General features: G+C 41.0%; 1 protein-coding gene across 1 annotated transcript in view; it reads right to left on the minus strand.

Annotated features, from left to right (window-relative positions):
• Positions 1 to 364: 364 nt before the first annotated feature.
• Positions 365 to 16,868, minus strand: part of LOC118991344 (solute carrier family 5 member 4-like) — a 34,908-nt gene continuing 18,404 nt past the window's right edge. The window contains 6 exon segments of the mRNA XM_037052608.1: positions 365 to 425; positions 816 to 838; positions 6,579 to 6,747; positions 9,297 to 9,447; positions 11,650 to 11,757; positions 13,469 to 13,604. Coding sequence (XP_036908503.1) covers positions 365 to 425; positions 816 to 838; positions 6,579 to 6,747; positions 9,297 to 9,447; positions 11,650 to 11,757; positions 13,469 to 13,604 — 648 coding nt within the window.

A 16,868-nucleotide genomic window follows, 5' to 3' on the forward strand; every position in this document is an offset into this window, starting at 1 on the left:
TACATTGGAATTATAAATCTAAAGTTTAAAACAATCGCCTTAAATATGCTCTAAGAGCTCGAGGAACACATGGACAAAAGCTAAAGGAAACCATGAAAACAATGTATAAACAAAAAGAATATCAATTAAGGTATAAAAATTATAAAAAGAAGCCGAATGAAAATTCTGAAGCTGCAAAGCACAATAGCCAAAATGGGGAATTCACCAGAGAGGCTCAACAACAAATTTGAGTGGGCAGAAGAGAGAATCAGTGAACTCGAATACAGGACAATTGACATTGTCACATTTTAGGAAAAGAGAAAAATGAAGAAAAATAAACAGAAGAGGGAAAGGTAACATCATCAAGGTGGCGGGATAGGAGAACCTAACCTCCAGTCCCCTCATTAGAATCAATAGTTAGACAGCTAACCATGAGCAAAAAACCTCTGGGAGATCTCTGGGGTCTACTTGAAATGTCGGCCACAGAGTGGAACATAAAACCTGAGAGTAATTGCACAGAAAGGAATGGAAGAACAGCTTCCTTTTGCCTGCATTATCCCATTCCCCCAGGTTGACATTGCTCAGTGACAACAGGGAACTCCACAGCCGGAAAGAGCTCACTTCCTGGGGATGGGAGAGTGGGGGGAGTGACCAGCTGCCTCAGTCATACAGTGCCCTAAGGCACTGCATGAAGAAGCTGCTTTTGTTTTATCCCATCCAGACACCTGCAAAGGCATGACAGGAAAAGGAAGAAAATCCAGGGCTGGCTCTGGCTCTGTGTTCTGCCACTGGCCTGCACCACAGGGCTCACCTGCTGCTAGCCCTTACAGCTGTGCAGCAGGAGGCCCCAGCCTGACCCCTGGCACTGGGTTTCACTTTGTGGCAACGGCAGCAAGACCCAGTAGCCATGGTAGAACACACTGGCAGCCAGGGCCCTCACAGCTGCCAGTATGCCTGTAGTTTTCACTTCCAATGTAAATGGGTTAAATTTACATTAAATTTATGCCTCTGTGTTTTAAATCCATTCAGCCACTCTATGCCTTTGATTAACAAGCATAGAGTGGCTGAATGGATAAAAATACAAGACCCAACTAATATGCTGCCTACAAGAGATTCACTTTGGCTTCAAGGTCACATATAGGCTGAAAGTAAAGGGATGGAAAAATATATTCCATACAGATTGGAGCCAAAAGAGAGCAGGGTAGATATACTAGTATGAGATAAATAAACTAAGTCAAAAACCATGACAAGAAGCAAAGAAGGTCATTATATAATAATAAAGGGGTCGCTTCAATAAGAGGATATAGCAATGGTAAATAGGTATGCACATATCATCAGAGGACCTAAATATATTAAGTAATGTTAACAGATCTGAAGGAAGTAATAGACAAAAATACAATAATAATAAAGAACTCAGTACCCCACTTTTAGCGATGGAGAGGTCATCCAAATCAGAAATCAGTTAGGAAAAACTGGACTTGAGTAACACTTTATGCAAAATGGACTTAACAGACATGTACAGAAACATTCCACCCAACAGCAGCAGAGTACACGTTCTTCTCGAGCATGCATGGAACAATCTCTAGGACAGATTACACATTAGGTCACAAAACGAGTTTCAGCAAATTTAAAAATATTTAAATTATACCAGGTATCTTTTCCAACCACAGTGGTATGAAAATAGAAATTAATGGGATAAGATTGGAAAATTCACAAATATGTGGAATCAAACCATGCACCCCTCCCTGAACAACCAATGGGTAAAAGATGAAATCAAAAGGGAAGTAAGAAAAATCTTGAAATATGAAGGAAATAAAAAAATACCTTGAAACAAAATTTCAATTTCATGATACAAGAGCAATATGAGAGGTATTGGTCCTATTCTGTGGATAATACAGAAGAGGGAATATTGTCTGGGAAATTGGTTATTATTAAACAGACAAAAAGTATCTTGGAACAAACGCAGACAGAAACATAACACACTAAAACTTATGGAATGCAACAAAGTGGTGCTCTGAAACCATAGAATCTCAGTAATAGCTGGAGAAACACAAATTATAAAATAAAGTTATTTTCCAGTCATCGAATTGACAAATGCTACTTGAGGTTTATAATGTACCCTGTAATTAAGTATGTGAGTAAACAGGAACTTTCATATTTTGATAGTGAGAAGATAAATTGATGAATCCTTTTTGGAACATATATTTTTAGATTTTATTAGAAAAGTAAATGTTCTTACTGCCTGACCCAGTATTTATTTCTAGGAAACAATCTTTAAAGAAAATAAAACTATCTCGATGTGCCAAAAGGTGAATATACATTATGTCAGTCAAATGTTGTTGGTAATAGCAAGTAACTGAAAACAATGTGAAAGTTTCTCAGAGGAAAATGGTCAAATTATGATAAATGATTTTGTGAAATAGTGTGTGACTATTAAGAAGAGGGAGGGGGGATACCTCTATGTGCTAATAGGCAAAGATATCCAAAATAAACTCTATATGAAAAAGCCAGTCATGGAACAGCACATAAATTAAGATTGCACTATGTAGAAATCTGTGTATGTTCATACAGGTACACAAGACTAGAAAAATTGCTTTAACATAAGCTTCATGCTCACAGTTATTCTGAATGTTAGTGGGAGTAGATGGGAGAGAAGGGTTGCCAGTGGAGAGCATTATAGTTAATTCTATAGACCAAAGCATTATTTAAAATTTCATAACAATATCATAGGTGGATGTTTCTTATGTGCTTTATTAAAAAACATTTTAGGAATTTCTGCCAAGATGGAGGCATAGGTGGAAACACTGTACCTTCTCCCACAACCAAGTGTGAATACAACAAGGTTTAGTAAAAAAAGACACAGCCAAAGAACAGAAAATTGAACTATATGGAAGTCCGACAACAATGAACCTTTCAACCAGACCGGTAAGAGGGGCGGAACCAGCAGCAGAGCAGGGTTAGGCAGGAAAGATCCCCAGACCCCAGGCGCCCAGGCAGCCAGGGTAGCATCGGGCGGACCCAGTGAGGGCGCAGGGCAGCAGGCCGACCCTGGTCACACATTCGCGCGCAGATAAACCAGCAGAGAAGTGAGCAGTGAGAGGGACCGAGCAGGCCCCAGAGTCGAACCCAGTGAGGGCACAAGGCAGCGGGCTGACTGCGGTTGCACATTCGTGCACAGTGGGATGAACCACGAGGGCCCTGGCGGTGGGAGGCAGCAGAGGGGACCACCATTGCTTTCCTGTGACCCCGCCCCCACATACAGCGTCACAACCCAGCAACTGAGTTGCCCCGCCCTGGTGAATACCTAGGGCTCCGCTCCTCATATGTAACAGGCATGAACAGTCCAAAACATGGCTCAAGAAGAACTCAAAGCCCCAGAGCTGATAGCTCTAAGAGACTAAGAAATAGCAAACCTCTCAGACGCACAGTTCAAAACACTGGTGATCAGGATGCTCACAGAACTAGTTGATTATAGTCACAAATTAGAGGAGCATATGAAGGCTAAACTAATTGAAATGAAGGGAAATGCACAGGAAACCAAGAGTGATGGAAAGGAAACTGGGATTCAAATCAATGGAATGGACCAGAAGGAAGAACAAAACATTCAACCAGAAAAGAATGAAGAAACAAGAATTCAAAAAAATGAGGAGAGGCTTAGGAACCTCCAGGACATCTTTAAACATTCCAACATCCAAATTAAATGGGTACCAGAAGAGGAAGAGGAACAGCCACGAGTGGAAAACTTATTTGAACAAATAATAAAGGAGAACTTCCCCAGTCTGGCAAAGGAAATAGACTTCCAGGAAATCCAGGAAGCTCAGAGAGTCCCAAACAGTTGGACAAGAAGGAACACACCAAGGCACATCATAATTACATTAGCCAAGATGAAAATGAAGGAGAGAATTCTAGAAGCAGCAAGAGATAAGGGGACAGTCACCTACAAAGGAGTTCCCATCAGATTGTCAGCAGATTTCTCAAAAGAGACCTTACAGACAAGAAGGGGCTGGAAAGAAGTATTCCAAGTCATGAAATCCAAAGACCTGCATCCAAGATTGCTCTATCCAGCAAAGCTTTCATTTAGAATGGAAGGGCAGATAAAGTGCTTCTCAGATAAGATAAAATTCAAGGAGTTCATCATCACCAAGCCCTTATTATATGAAATGTTAAAGGGACTTAACATTTTTCTTATCTAAGAAAAATAAGATAAAAAATATGAACCGTGAAAGGACAATACACAGTTATTAACAACCACACCTTAAACAAAAGCAAACCAAGAGGACAGCTAGATCAGGAGTGGAACCATAGAAATGAAGAACACATGGAGGGTTAGCAACAGGGGAGTGGGAGGAGGAGAAAGGGGGAGTAGGTTCAGAAAATAAGTAGCATAGATGGTAGGTAAAAAATAGATAGGGGGAGGGCAAGAATAGTAGGGGAAATATAGAATCTAAAGAACTTGAGACACGTGGTCATAAACTAAAGGGGGGAATGGTGGGGGAGGGTGTGTGCAGGATGGAGGGGAATGAAAGGAGGGAATAGAACAACTGTAATGGTATAATCAATCAAATATATTTAAAAACATTTTAACTTGTTGATTTACTTCTAAAACAGTGTTTTAAACCTATATACAGGGTCTGGCAGCAGTAACAACAGCTTGAGTGTGGTTGGCAGGGTAATAATATGGGTATAATAATTTGTAGTTTTCATTAGAACATTTCGCCTAAAATGTCATATGGTGTGTTTGAATGTGCTATTGTTATGTAACAGAATTACATGCCTATGATTTTGTAACAAAAGATTTTGTAATAAAAAAGGGGCATTGTTTTTGCTGGGTCCTATATAACCCTACATACAGATAATTGTCATCTAGAATATCAAAACCACAGAGGCATAGAGAAAGATACGTATACAAGTGCCAATACATAAATTGATGTTACTATCTAAAATTAGATTGTGGTAATGTCGCACAACTGTGACTGTCTAAAATACACTGAACTCTGCACTTTGTTATTTACTTATTTGCTTATTTATTTTTCATCGAATTTGTTGGGGTGGCATTGGTTAATAAAATCATGAAGGGGAAAAGTGAGAAAATTGTCATAGCATAAACAATAAAATATTTAAAAAACAGAAAAAGCCATACTGGTTTCCAGTGTAGAACTCAGTAAAACATCATCTGCACACAGTGTCATGTACTCACCACCCAAAGTCAAGTCTCTTTCCTGCCCTATTGACCCCCTCGTTGCCCACTTCCACCTCCCTCTGCCCCTGGCCATCACCAGACTGTCGTCAGTGCATATGTGTTGCATATAGATATACTTCAGTTAATCCATTCACTTTTTTTTACTCAGTCCCCCAGCACCCCTCTCCTCTGACTGCTGCCAGTTTATTCTATGTATCTATACTTCTGTTTGAACTGTACATTTAAATAGATGCATTTTAAGATATGTGAATTATACTTTAATGAAGTGGTTTAAAAAATCTATGGTTTGATATGTCATTTTTTAAAATTTTATTTATTTATCTTTAGAGGGGAAAGGAAGGAGAGAAGGAGAGAAATATCAATGTATGGTTGCTTCTCGCAAGTCCCCTGCTGGGAACTGGCCTGCAACCCAGGCATGTGCCCTGACTGGGAATGGAACTGCAATCGCCTGCAAAACTTGGGAACAATTAAGGCATTGAATGTACACAGGCCATAATAATCAATTAATTATATATATTGTAAAAGAAATTAATGTGTTTTGAACCATTACTAGTGAGGTAGGTTTTCTTCTAAGGACTTCACATGTAAAAAATTATTTTAAAACCCTTACAGCAATCCTATAGGATAGATACTATGATTATCTTCACTTCACGGAGAGTCAAATGGTTTGTTTAGGATCACAATGGCATTACGTGAAAGGACCATGATTGGATCCTGGCAGTATTACCCCCAAACTTGTGTTCCTTGGCACTGTGCCATGACTGTGTGTATTTTGTAAGAAACACAAAGACTGTGCAGTGACTGCGCACTGCATCCAGGGTCCGGCAGGAGCAAGGCCTCCTCGAGTGTGGTTGGTAGGGTAATAATATGGGTGTAATAATTTACAGATTTTTAAAAAAGATTTTAAAAAAGATTTTGTTTATATATTTTTAGAGAGGAGGAAGGGAGGGAGAAAGAGAGGAAGAGAAACATCAATGTGTGGTTGCCTCTTGAGCACCCCCTATTGGGCACCTGACCTGAAACCCAAGCATGTCCTTTAACTGGGAATCAAACTGGTGACCTTGCAGTTCCCAGGCTGGCACTCAATCCACTGAGACACACCAGCCAGGGCAATAATTTATAGTTTTAATTTAAATATTTCACCTAAAATGTCATATGGTGTGCTTGAGTGTGGTATTATGTTACAGAATTACATGCTTATGACTTTGTAATAAAAAGGGGAATTATTTGTGCTGGACCCTGTATTAACACACTTTGGTGAAACTCAGGAATTGTGGCTGACCACAGCTGAAACAGAGATGGGCCTTGAATTGTACAATTTGGGTGGAAAGAATGCACGGGTGAAAGACATATTTCTTCTCTCACTGCAGCAGAAAAAAGTTTCCCCATTTTCACTTACCTGTTCATTGACTCTTTTACAGAAGATGGCAAGCAGGAAGACAGCAGCAATGGGAGGCCCAAGGTAGCTAGAAATTGCTTCTATGTAATGAAACAGCTGTTCATTTTGAGACATTTGTATGAATGGGACCCACAAGATGCTGGTGACAATTAATAGAATGATAAATAGCCTGGGAAGAAAACAAAATGATTTAAATATTAAACAAAAGCATTATTGGTACTTCCATTGTGCTTTAGTTCTTGGATTCATTCTTGAGGTCATTCATTGGTTGTCCTCATGTTGTGTCATGCTTAATGGTTATTCATCAGTAAAATGGCAATAGTGCAATTGCTTGCCTTATAATTAGTCATAAAAGCTTCAAATATGAGATCAGTTTATAAAGAATCCATTTATAAAAAAGATTTCAAATGTCAACATTTGGTTAATAATTCTAATGCAATGTATGGGCTATATCAATTAGAAGAAACACACACTATTTCTAAGTAATTACTTGTACAATAAAGAAAGTCAACTCCTATTTTGGTCTCTTTCCCCCCCTAGCTTGAGAGAGAATGAGTCAGTTTGCACACTTTAGAATAAAAATATCCTCTCTTCCAGAATGCTGAGCGAATTGGCCAGGAATGCTAGTTTGTGCATTTCACTATTTGAATACTTTGGCAGGTGGAAAAAACTGGTTAAAATATTGATACACAGCCCTGGCTGGTGTAGCTCAGTGGGTTGAGCGCAGGCCTGTGAAACAAAGGATCCCAGTTCGATTCCCAGTCAGGGCACATGCTTGGGTTGCAGGCCAGTTCCCAGCAGGGGATGCACGAGAGGCAACCACACATTGATATTTCTCTCCCTCTCTCTTTCCCTTGCCCTCTAAAGATAAATAAATAAAATAAAAAATATTGATACACAGTGAAAATCTGTGAGAGGCTCCTGGGGGCCAGGGAGCATGGCTGACTAAACTGCACAGTCTTCTTCTCTGCTGGTCATGTGAGAAAACAAATGATAGTAAGTCACTGGATTCTCTGTGGAAGGTCATCACTTGTCCGTGCTCACTTGAAACACATCGGTGGGAGCTGGGAGAACCAGGGAACAAGCATTTGGGCAGAAGACCAAGGCACAAGTGTCCCATTTAAGCTTTTTTCCAAAACATCTGCAACCTTGCAGTAACTAAATGTGATGAACCATGGGAAGCTCAAGCCCAGTGCCTAGAACACAATAAAGATTCAATAAATAGCACCTACTATCATTATTGTCATCGTCATTGGAAAGAAAATTGTGTGTCTCCTTTGCTCTCTTATCTTCGGTTGTTTTCTGTCACATTCAGAATAAAACCCAAAGTTCTGTTATGGCTGGAATGGCCCTGCATGATCTCACCTCCCATGGCCTTTCTGACCTTGTTTTTTGTCGCTCACTCCCGTACTTGCTCTTCCTGTGCCACCCTCACCTCCTGTCCCCACACAGCACGCATGTAACTGTGGAGGAATGCGGCATGCACTGTCCCTCAAACTGGGCCAAGGGGCTCCCTCCACACTTTCCTCGGGGCTTTGCTCGAGTGTCACCTCCTCAGAGAGGGCTCCCTGAGCACCTGTCTTAAGTAGCCACGTTCTTTAATACTGGTTTAATTTTTTCCTAGTACTTCTTGTTGTCGAGTACAGAATATATTTCTTGTCTATTCGCCCCATGAGGGTGTAAATTCCATGAGACATGAAATTATTTTTCATATATATGTTCTTTTTCATATTCGCATTCTGAGAGATAGTAGGCATTTAATAAGAAAGAGGAAAAGAAAAACTCATTAACTGTTCATTGAAACTTAAAGGGGGTTTCATACCCAGGTTTGTATACTTATTAGTGGCTACCGCAGCTTAGGCCTGCTGAATTCTGTCCAACACTTTCTCTGCTGCAGGACCACAGATGCCTTACTGGCTTTCCTCTCCTGTAGCATTTATCCAGAAGAGTCAAGGTCTAGACCAACTGAGTCCTTGGAATTTCTCCAAGTGGTTAATTTACCAAAGCAATTGTTACTGTCTTCAACAGAGCATGGTCTTTTAAATAGGTGATTAGTTTCTTTTGATACCCCATTAAAAATGGGGTATCAAATAAAATAACATATTATTTGCCCAAGGATATGTTTGTTGATTTTAAAGAAAGAAGAAGGGGGTGGAGAGAGAGACAGAGAGTGGGGGAGAGAGAAATGTGAGAGAAACAACAATTGATTGCCTCCCATACGTGCCTGGACTGAGGATGGAACCTGCAGCCTAGGTATGTGCCCTGACTGGGAATTGAACCTGCAACCCTTTAGTGTATGAGACAGTGCTCAGCAAACTGAGCTATCCGGCCAGGGAGACACCCCATTGTCTAGTAAACACAGTTGGCAAACTCCTCTTTAGTAGTGTGCAGATGTCCCTAATTTGACAGAAGGTGGAAACTTTATACACCATGAAAAACACTGATGAAATTTCATGAAGATGTGGCTGGGAGAAGGTGTGAGGAGAGGAATAAGAGACAATCAAAAGCATTTGAAAGTCTGAAAAAGCAACTATTTCATTGAAAGTCATGGCCCCAAATTTTGTATCTGGAAAGGGATAAAGTTGGACCAAATGTCCTTTACCCACTCTAGAACTTGATGACTAGTTTCTCTGAACTTGAAGATGAGGAGACTCTATTCCACTTCCATATCTCCACTTTCCCAGAGCAACTTTTAGACAGAAACCAGGATTCTCTCACCGTCCAGCTATAAGGAGCTCTTTCTCCAATGCCTGCTTCCAAATCTTGGTGTAGAGGTCCATGGTGAAGAGGGTGCTGGCGCTGTTGAAGATGGAGGTCAGGGAGCTCATGAGGGAAGCCAACATGACTGACAGCATCAGGCCTCGCAGCCCTGGGGACTGAAGAGGATATGATCACTGGTTGGAAATTGGATGACATGATCTATGGCTACCTTGCCAAACTAGAGAGTCATTCAAAGGACAAAGTGTCACCTGGAACATTTACTGGTGTGCCTATCAATACATTCCACCATGCAGCATTTTCTGTGTATTTGCTGGTGATTTGATAATAATCCAGTACAGAATTTTAGTTCTACATATAAACTTAGAGATATTTGCTGGCACCTAAATGTGGACCTTTTGTTCTGGAGGGACTGTTAGCTTCCTGGAGGCTTAGGAAACTGAAGAGGGAAAAGCCTAGCAGGTGGTTCTGAAGTCGAAGTCTGGTGGGACAAGCAAAGGTATTATAGCAGGTATTGAGGTATTATAGCAACTTGATCCTTTAGTTTCCTCTTCCTCTCAGTAAATATCAGTAAACATCCTAGGTCAAAGTGTGGAATGGGTGGGTGGGTGATGTCACTCGTGGGTTGTGCTCCCTTCCCCCTGAAAAGGCTCTTGTGTCAGGGAGAAGAAAGGTCACAGAAGGGTCAGCTGTCCTCTAATGGGGGGGCCTGTGGTACAAAGTCACTATGTCATTCCTGAACCCCATGACAGGCTCTCTTTCTGATCACAGCAGATCATGTTCTGCATCCTAGTAACTTACTTACTTCATACGTGTGCCTTATTTTCTATTTCATGAAACTAGAATGTGAGTTCCAAAGATAGGGGACCTTGTGCCTCCTTCACTAATGTTTTCTAAGCACCAGGGCAGTTTCTGGCACACAGAAGGCACTCAATAAATAGTTGGAAGTTAAATAAATTGAGCTCTATTATTTGCATATCACTGGTCTAAAGAAAACAAGGATAAACAATTAACCTCTAATCCTCTGAGTTTGTAAGTTTATGACTATGCAAATCTTTTTTAATTTTTAAATTACAATTTATATTCAATATTATTTTGTATTAGTTCCGGGTATATAGCACAGTGGTCAGGCAATCATATATTTCACAAAGTGCTCCCCTGATATTTCCAGGACCCACCTGGCACCATTCAAAGTTATTACAATAATATTGACTATATTCCCTATGCTGTACTTTACATCCCTCTGACTATTTTGTAACTACCAATCTGTACTTCTCAATCCCCTCACCTTTTTCACCCACTCCCTCAACCCCCACCCTCTCTGGCAACCATCAGTATGTTCTCTGTATCTATGAATCTGTTTCTATTTTGTTTGGTTGTTTGCTTGGGGCTATGAAGCTCTTTTATTGACAAAGCCATCATCGATGACCCATCATTGATGGCCATCATAAATTATCTTGATTGTTTTGGAAGAGAATCTTGAATTTCAAGGAGTAAGGATTCTTCTAATAGGAATTATACTTGGTCCATCTCTGTAATCCCCAGGCCCAGCACGGAACTGGTAGCCTATAGAAGGTGCTCAAGAAATGTCTGATGAAGACAATGGAATTAATGGAAGTAAGAAGTATTAGGGATTATACCATAACCCTTCCTTCTGGCCCATTTACAGACCAGGCCTCTGAGGCAGTCCCAGCATGAATATTTCTCTCCCACCCCCAGCTCTATTGAAGTAGGATCAATAAGTAACAACAGTATGTATTTAAGGTATACGACGTGATGTTTTGATATATATATATATGGACACTGAAATGATGACCACAATCAAGTGAATTAACATATTCATCACCTCACAGAGTTTCTGTTATCTTGTTTTGTTGTGAGAATACTTAAGATCGATTCTCTCAGCAAATTTCAAATCTATGGGACATCATTATTAGTGATCGTCTCCATGCTGCACAGTGAGTCTCCAGAACTTACCCATGGTATAACTGAGAGTGGATACCCTGTGACCAGCATCTTCCTATTTCCCCCCAGCCCCTGGCAACCACCATTCCACGTCTCCATTTATTTAGATTCCACACCTAAGTGATGTCAAACAGTATTTGTCTTTCTGTGTCTGGCTCATTTCACATGCATAATGTTCTCTAGGCTTACCTATATTGCTGCAAATGGCAGGATTTCCTTCTTTTTTGAGGGTGAAGAAAGTTTCGTGGTCTATACTCTATCTATGTATCATCTGTCTATCTATTATCTATCTATCTATCTATCTATCTATCTATCTATCTGTCTGTCTGTCTATCATCTATCATTGCACTTTCTTTATCCACTTATCTGAGCATGAACGTTTTCTTACCATCAGGCATTAGTTCCATCACCAGCATTGGGTAGGCATAGTTACTGCAGCCAACTTCAACACCACACTATTTCACACATTCAGAAGGTACAACACAGGCCACCTTGTCTGAAGAGGAATTCAGATAAATTGGGTTTAGTGAGTGGGGCCCAAACAGCCAAGATCCACAACCACTGGACATACTCGTAAAGACAAGTTATAAGATCATGGGTTAGAGGAAAGACTTTTGCCTGGAAATTGGAGGTTGAACTTTGAAATTCACACAGTCAGCCCAGTTCCTCTTTGCCCAGAATACAACTTTCTAAGTGTCTCACAGCTGTAGCTCCCCTTGCACTGACCTAGGGGGCAGGGCCCTGCTAGAGAGCATTAGAGCCAACAGAGGGAGATGATTCCAACCTCCAGAAAAGGCACAAGAACATAAATCCTCCTGGGAGCATAGCACTCCAGAGATAAAACACCACCACCACCACCATCAACACCGCCACCACCACAAAGACAACCACCACCACTACCACCACCACTACAACCACAGCCAACACCACCACCACCACCAACAACAACAACATCACCACCACCACCACCACCAATACCACCACCACTACCACCACCACTACCACCACCACTAACACCACTGCCACTCAGGAAGTTAGTCCTGTGTCCAATCATTTAGCCCAATGTCCTTTTCCCACATCAAGGAAGAGGTGTCACTTGTGATGTTGTTGGAGTGACTGCCCCATGTGGAATAATGTCTCATTCATGGGGTAGTTGCACATTATCTTGGAGATATTTTTGCTAAAACCACATTATAAAAACAAATAGCAAAAATGGATATAAAAATCACCCTGAATACTAACACCTTAGCACATTAGTTTCTTTTACTTTTTTATTCCTTTCTAATCCTTTTTCAGAAAGAAATGCCTTTTTTGCATAAGTATAGTAATAATTGTTGAGATAATGTTTTACAATCTGCTTTTTATATCTAACATAATAACTTTAGCATTTTCCCCAAGTATTGGTATAGTGTACAATAATATCTTTGGCCACTGCCTATTTGTTGAATATCTGTACATTCTTTATTGGTATAGACAACCCTACAATGTTGCAATAAGAAGGGATATTGGTCACTTGATATTTATCTTAACAAGTTTTCAGCTAAATAAGTAATGCCCATTCGGGAAAACATGAAGCAAATTCAGTATTATCTGATGGATTGTCCCCTAAAACCCAGAGGTCTTGATTAGCCAAGAAATATCCTACTATATTTCCTTCACTCTTCATGCCAGAGTTTTTAAGGAAGATTTTCAAAAATTAGTAGTTACTCTCACCTGACTCAGAAATGGAAGTATCCCCAACAACCCAATTCCAAATTTGTAAAGGTGGGTACAGTTCTCCAGTCATCTTAGAGGGACCAACAAGTGACAGGGCACTGCCAAGACCTTCTCAGGTGGTGACGTCCTGGGCAGGCCCACCACAGCCCACCTAATGCATAGCCCCCCAGTTCTTTCTCATCCCCCTGCATCATCCTCGAGACTTGTGTCAGTCCAAGTCTCTCATGACAACAGGACTAAACAGACTCAAATGCCCACAAAAAGACAGGCATGCAGGAGAAAAGGGGTAAGAGAACAGAATGTCAAATGGGGGATTCTCTATTTTTTTTTGCATTTGACCCTCTAACACAATCTGTAATTTTCATTTGGAATTTTGTTTTTACTTCCCTACATAATGTGTTTTCTAGTTATGAAGGTTTTAATACATCTTAAAAATAGCTATTTGTGAGTCAAGTATAAAAAAATGAGCATTGGTGGATTTGGGTACTTGCCTGTGTACAGGATGCGGCTGATCATTCCGGGCATCACCATGAGGAACATGGGCAGCAGCTTCAGGTACCCGCACATGATGCAGCCGGCCTGCACGTGAGACATGTCCTTGCCTGAGAGGCAGTGCTGCACGATGACCTGCCAGGGAAACACCACCCCAAGGTGAGACAATCAGAGCATGAGTTCAAAGAAAAGGAGTGCCTCTTTTCAGGAATTAATGTTACAGTAACAAATGGGATGATGACTGGAGAATAATGAGCTTTGGAGGAAAATAACAAACCCCTGCTCTCTCACATGAGTATTTGAGTTCTGCGAGTTTCAGGTTTCTCATCTCTACATAAGATTACCTGTTATATAATATCCTGAACATTTGGTATGATGTGTATAAAAGACTCCTGATACATAGAATTCAATACACATCATTACTATTAAAATATGTCTATAGCTTCCAGGCTGCATTACAACAATGGCTATATGCTCCTCCAGGTTCAAAGTGTTCACTACTGATTCTTGCAACAAGTTGTGTAAGTTGTGCCTTTAATATTTTAGGCACTAAATAAGCTACATACTCATCAGTGTCTCTCTACTGTTAAGGAACAGTTGCCCTTTTGGGAAATCAAGAATATTGCCATAGAAACACCAGAGTCAAGCATCCATCAGAAGAGAATTCAGAGACATTCATCAGACGACAAAGTATTCTGAGGACCTCATCGACCTATGAATCAAATGCAATGGTCTTGGGAAAATTAATTTACATAATTTGTTTGTACTTAAGTTGTACAATCTCTTGACTAACAAAGAATTTTCTAGCATAATTTTCAAAGAATTTTCTAGCAAATCAGGGTTTGTATCCTTAATGCCAGAATAACTTCTTGATATTTTTCTTTTCTAGAAATGTTAGAAAATTAGGATGTCTTTTTCTGCTTAATTCTCTTTGGAGAGACAAATCTGTTAGGGGTAGCAGCTGTGTCATTTAGTGCTGGGGGAGCAGGCGATGTTTTTAGACAGAGGGCTAGAAGCAGACAGTTGGAGGGACAATACAAATTAGAGGTGAGGAGGGTGTCCTGTGAGCAGACAAGCAGGGTCAGGCATCAGAACTCAGGGTGAATGTGACATCACTTGTAGAAGGGAAGTCAGGTGGTCAGAGGCAACATATAAATAATAAGGATGGCTCTGGCTGGTGTGGTTCAGTGGACTGAGTGCTGGCCTGTGAATCAAAGGGTTGCTGGTTTGATTCCCAGGGCACATGCCTGGGTTCCAGGCCAGGTCCCCAGTAGAGGGCACATGAGAAGCAAGCACACACTGATGTTTCTCTCCCTCTCTTTCTCCCTCCCTTCCCCTCTCTAAAAGTGAATAAATAAAATCTTTTTTAAAAGCCTATAAGAATAATAAAGATGGTTCCACAAATCAATGGTGAAAGTATACATTCTTTGGTAAATATGTTGAGAAAAATCAGTTTATTATAAAAAGAAAATCAGACTTCTGGCCAAGATGGAGGCATAGGTAGACATACTGTACCTCCTCAAAGAACCATACTAAGGTCAACAACAATTTAGAAACAAAATAACAACCAAAACTGAGAGAAAATTGAATGTATGGAAGTTCGACAACCAAAGAGATAAAATAGACACATTCATCCAGACTGGTAGGCGGGGCGGAGTTGGGCAGCTGAGTGGAGAGAGGTTGCAGCACTGGAAGCAGTGACACTGGGCATGCAAAGCACCTTGGGCATGCAAGACAGCACCGGGAAGACTCTGAGTGTCCAGGCAGCAGCTGGTAGACCCCGGGTGTGAGGTCGCAATGGGCAGACCCAGTGAGGCGGTGATTGAGGAGTGGAGCACCATGAGCAAGGTAGCTGGCTGACCTGGCAGCAGTCCCACATTCATGCAGATAACTGGGGAGCAAGACAGATTGTGCAACGTAGGGTCCTAGCACTGGGAAATAAAGCCTCAAAATGTTGATTGAAAATACATGTGGGGTTGAGGCGCAGGGAGAGACTCCCAGCCTCACAGGAGAGTTTGTTGGAGAGACTCACGGGGTCCTAGAATGTACACAAGCCCACCCACATGGAATCAGCACCAGTAAGGCCCAGTTTGCTTGGGTGAAGCAGTGGAAGGGACTGAGGTGCAACAGAAAGCGGAACAAAGTGCCATTGTTTCCTCTCTGGCCCCACCCCTACATACAGCATCACAACCCAGCAACTTGGGTTTCCCCACCCTAGTGAACACCTACGGCTCTGTCCTCATATGTATCAGGAGCGACCAGACCAAAACATTATGGCTCAAGCAGAAGAACAGCTGAAAACTCCAGAGCCAATACGTCTAAGCGACCAAGACCTAGCCAACCTATCACATGCACAGTTCAAAACACTGGTGATCACGATGCTCACAGAACTGGTTGATTTTAGTCACAAATTAGATGAACAATGAAGGCTGCACTAAGTGAAATGAAGAAAAATGCACAGGAAACCAATAGTGATGGAAAGGAAACTGGGACTCAAATCAAGGGAGTGGGCCAGAAGGAAGAAAGAAACAACCAAACAGAACAGAATGAAGAAAGAAGAATTTTAAAAAATGAGGAGAGGCTTAGGAACCTCCAGGACATCTTTAAACATCCCAACATCCAAATTAAATGGGTACCAGAAGGGAAAGAGGAAGAGCAATAAGTGGAAAACTTATTCGAACAAATAGTAAAGGAGAACTTCCCCAATCTGGCAAAGAAATTAGACTTCCAGGAAGTCCAGGAAGCTCAGAGAGTCTCAAAGAAGGTGGGCCCAAAGAGGAACACACCAAGGCACATCATAATTACATTATCCAAGATTAAAATGAGGGAGAGAATCCTAGAAGCAGCAAGAAATAAGGGGACAGTCACCTACAAAGGAGTTCCCATCAGATTGTCAGTGGATTTCTCAAAAGAGAACTTACAGGCAAGAAGGGGCTGGAAAGAAGTATTCCACATCATGAAAAGGCAAGGACCTACATCCAAGATTGCTCTACCCAGCAAAGCTTCCATTTAGAATGGAAGGGCAGATAAAGTGCTTCTCAGATAAGGTCAAGTTCAAGGAGTTCATCATCACCAAGCCCTTATTATATGAAATGTTAAAGGGACTTATCTAAGAAAAAGAAGATAAAAAACATGTATAGTAAAATGACAGCAAACTTACAACTACTAACAACCACACCTAAAATAAAAACAAACTAAAGAAATAACTAGAACAGGAACAGAACAACAGAAATGGAGATCACCTGGAGGGTTAGCAACAGGGGAGTGGGAGGAGGAAAGAGTGGGGAGAAGGTACAGAGAATAAGTAGTATAGATGGTGGGCAGAAAATAGAGGGGGGAGGGCAAGAGTAGTGTGGGAAATGTAGAAGCTAAAGAACTTAAGACACATGGACATGAACT

The sequence above is a fragment of the Sturnira hondurensis genome, unplaced genomic scaffold (assembly GCF_014824575.4).
Source record: "Sturnira hondurensis isolate 20B ecotype Veracruz unplaced genomic scaffold, ASM1482457v3 Scaffold0007406, whole genome shotgun sequence".
Classification (NCBI taxonomy): Eukaryota; Metazoa; Chordata; class Mammalia; order Chiroptera; family Phyllostomidae; genus Sturnira; species Sturnira hondurensis.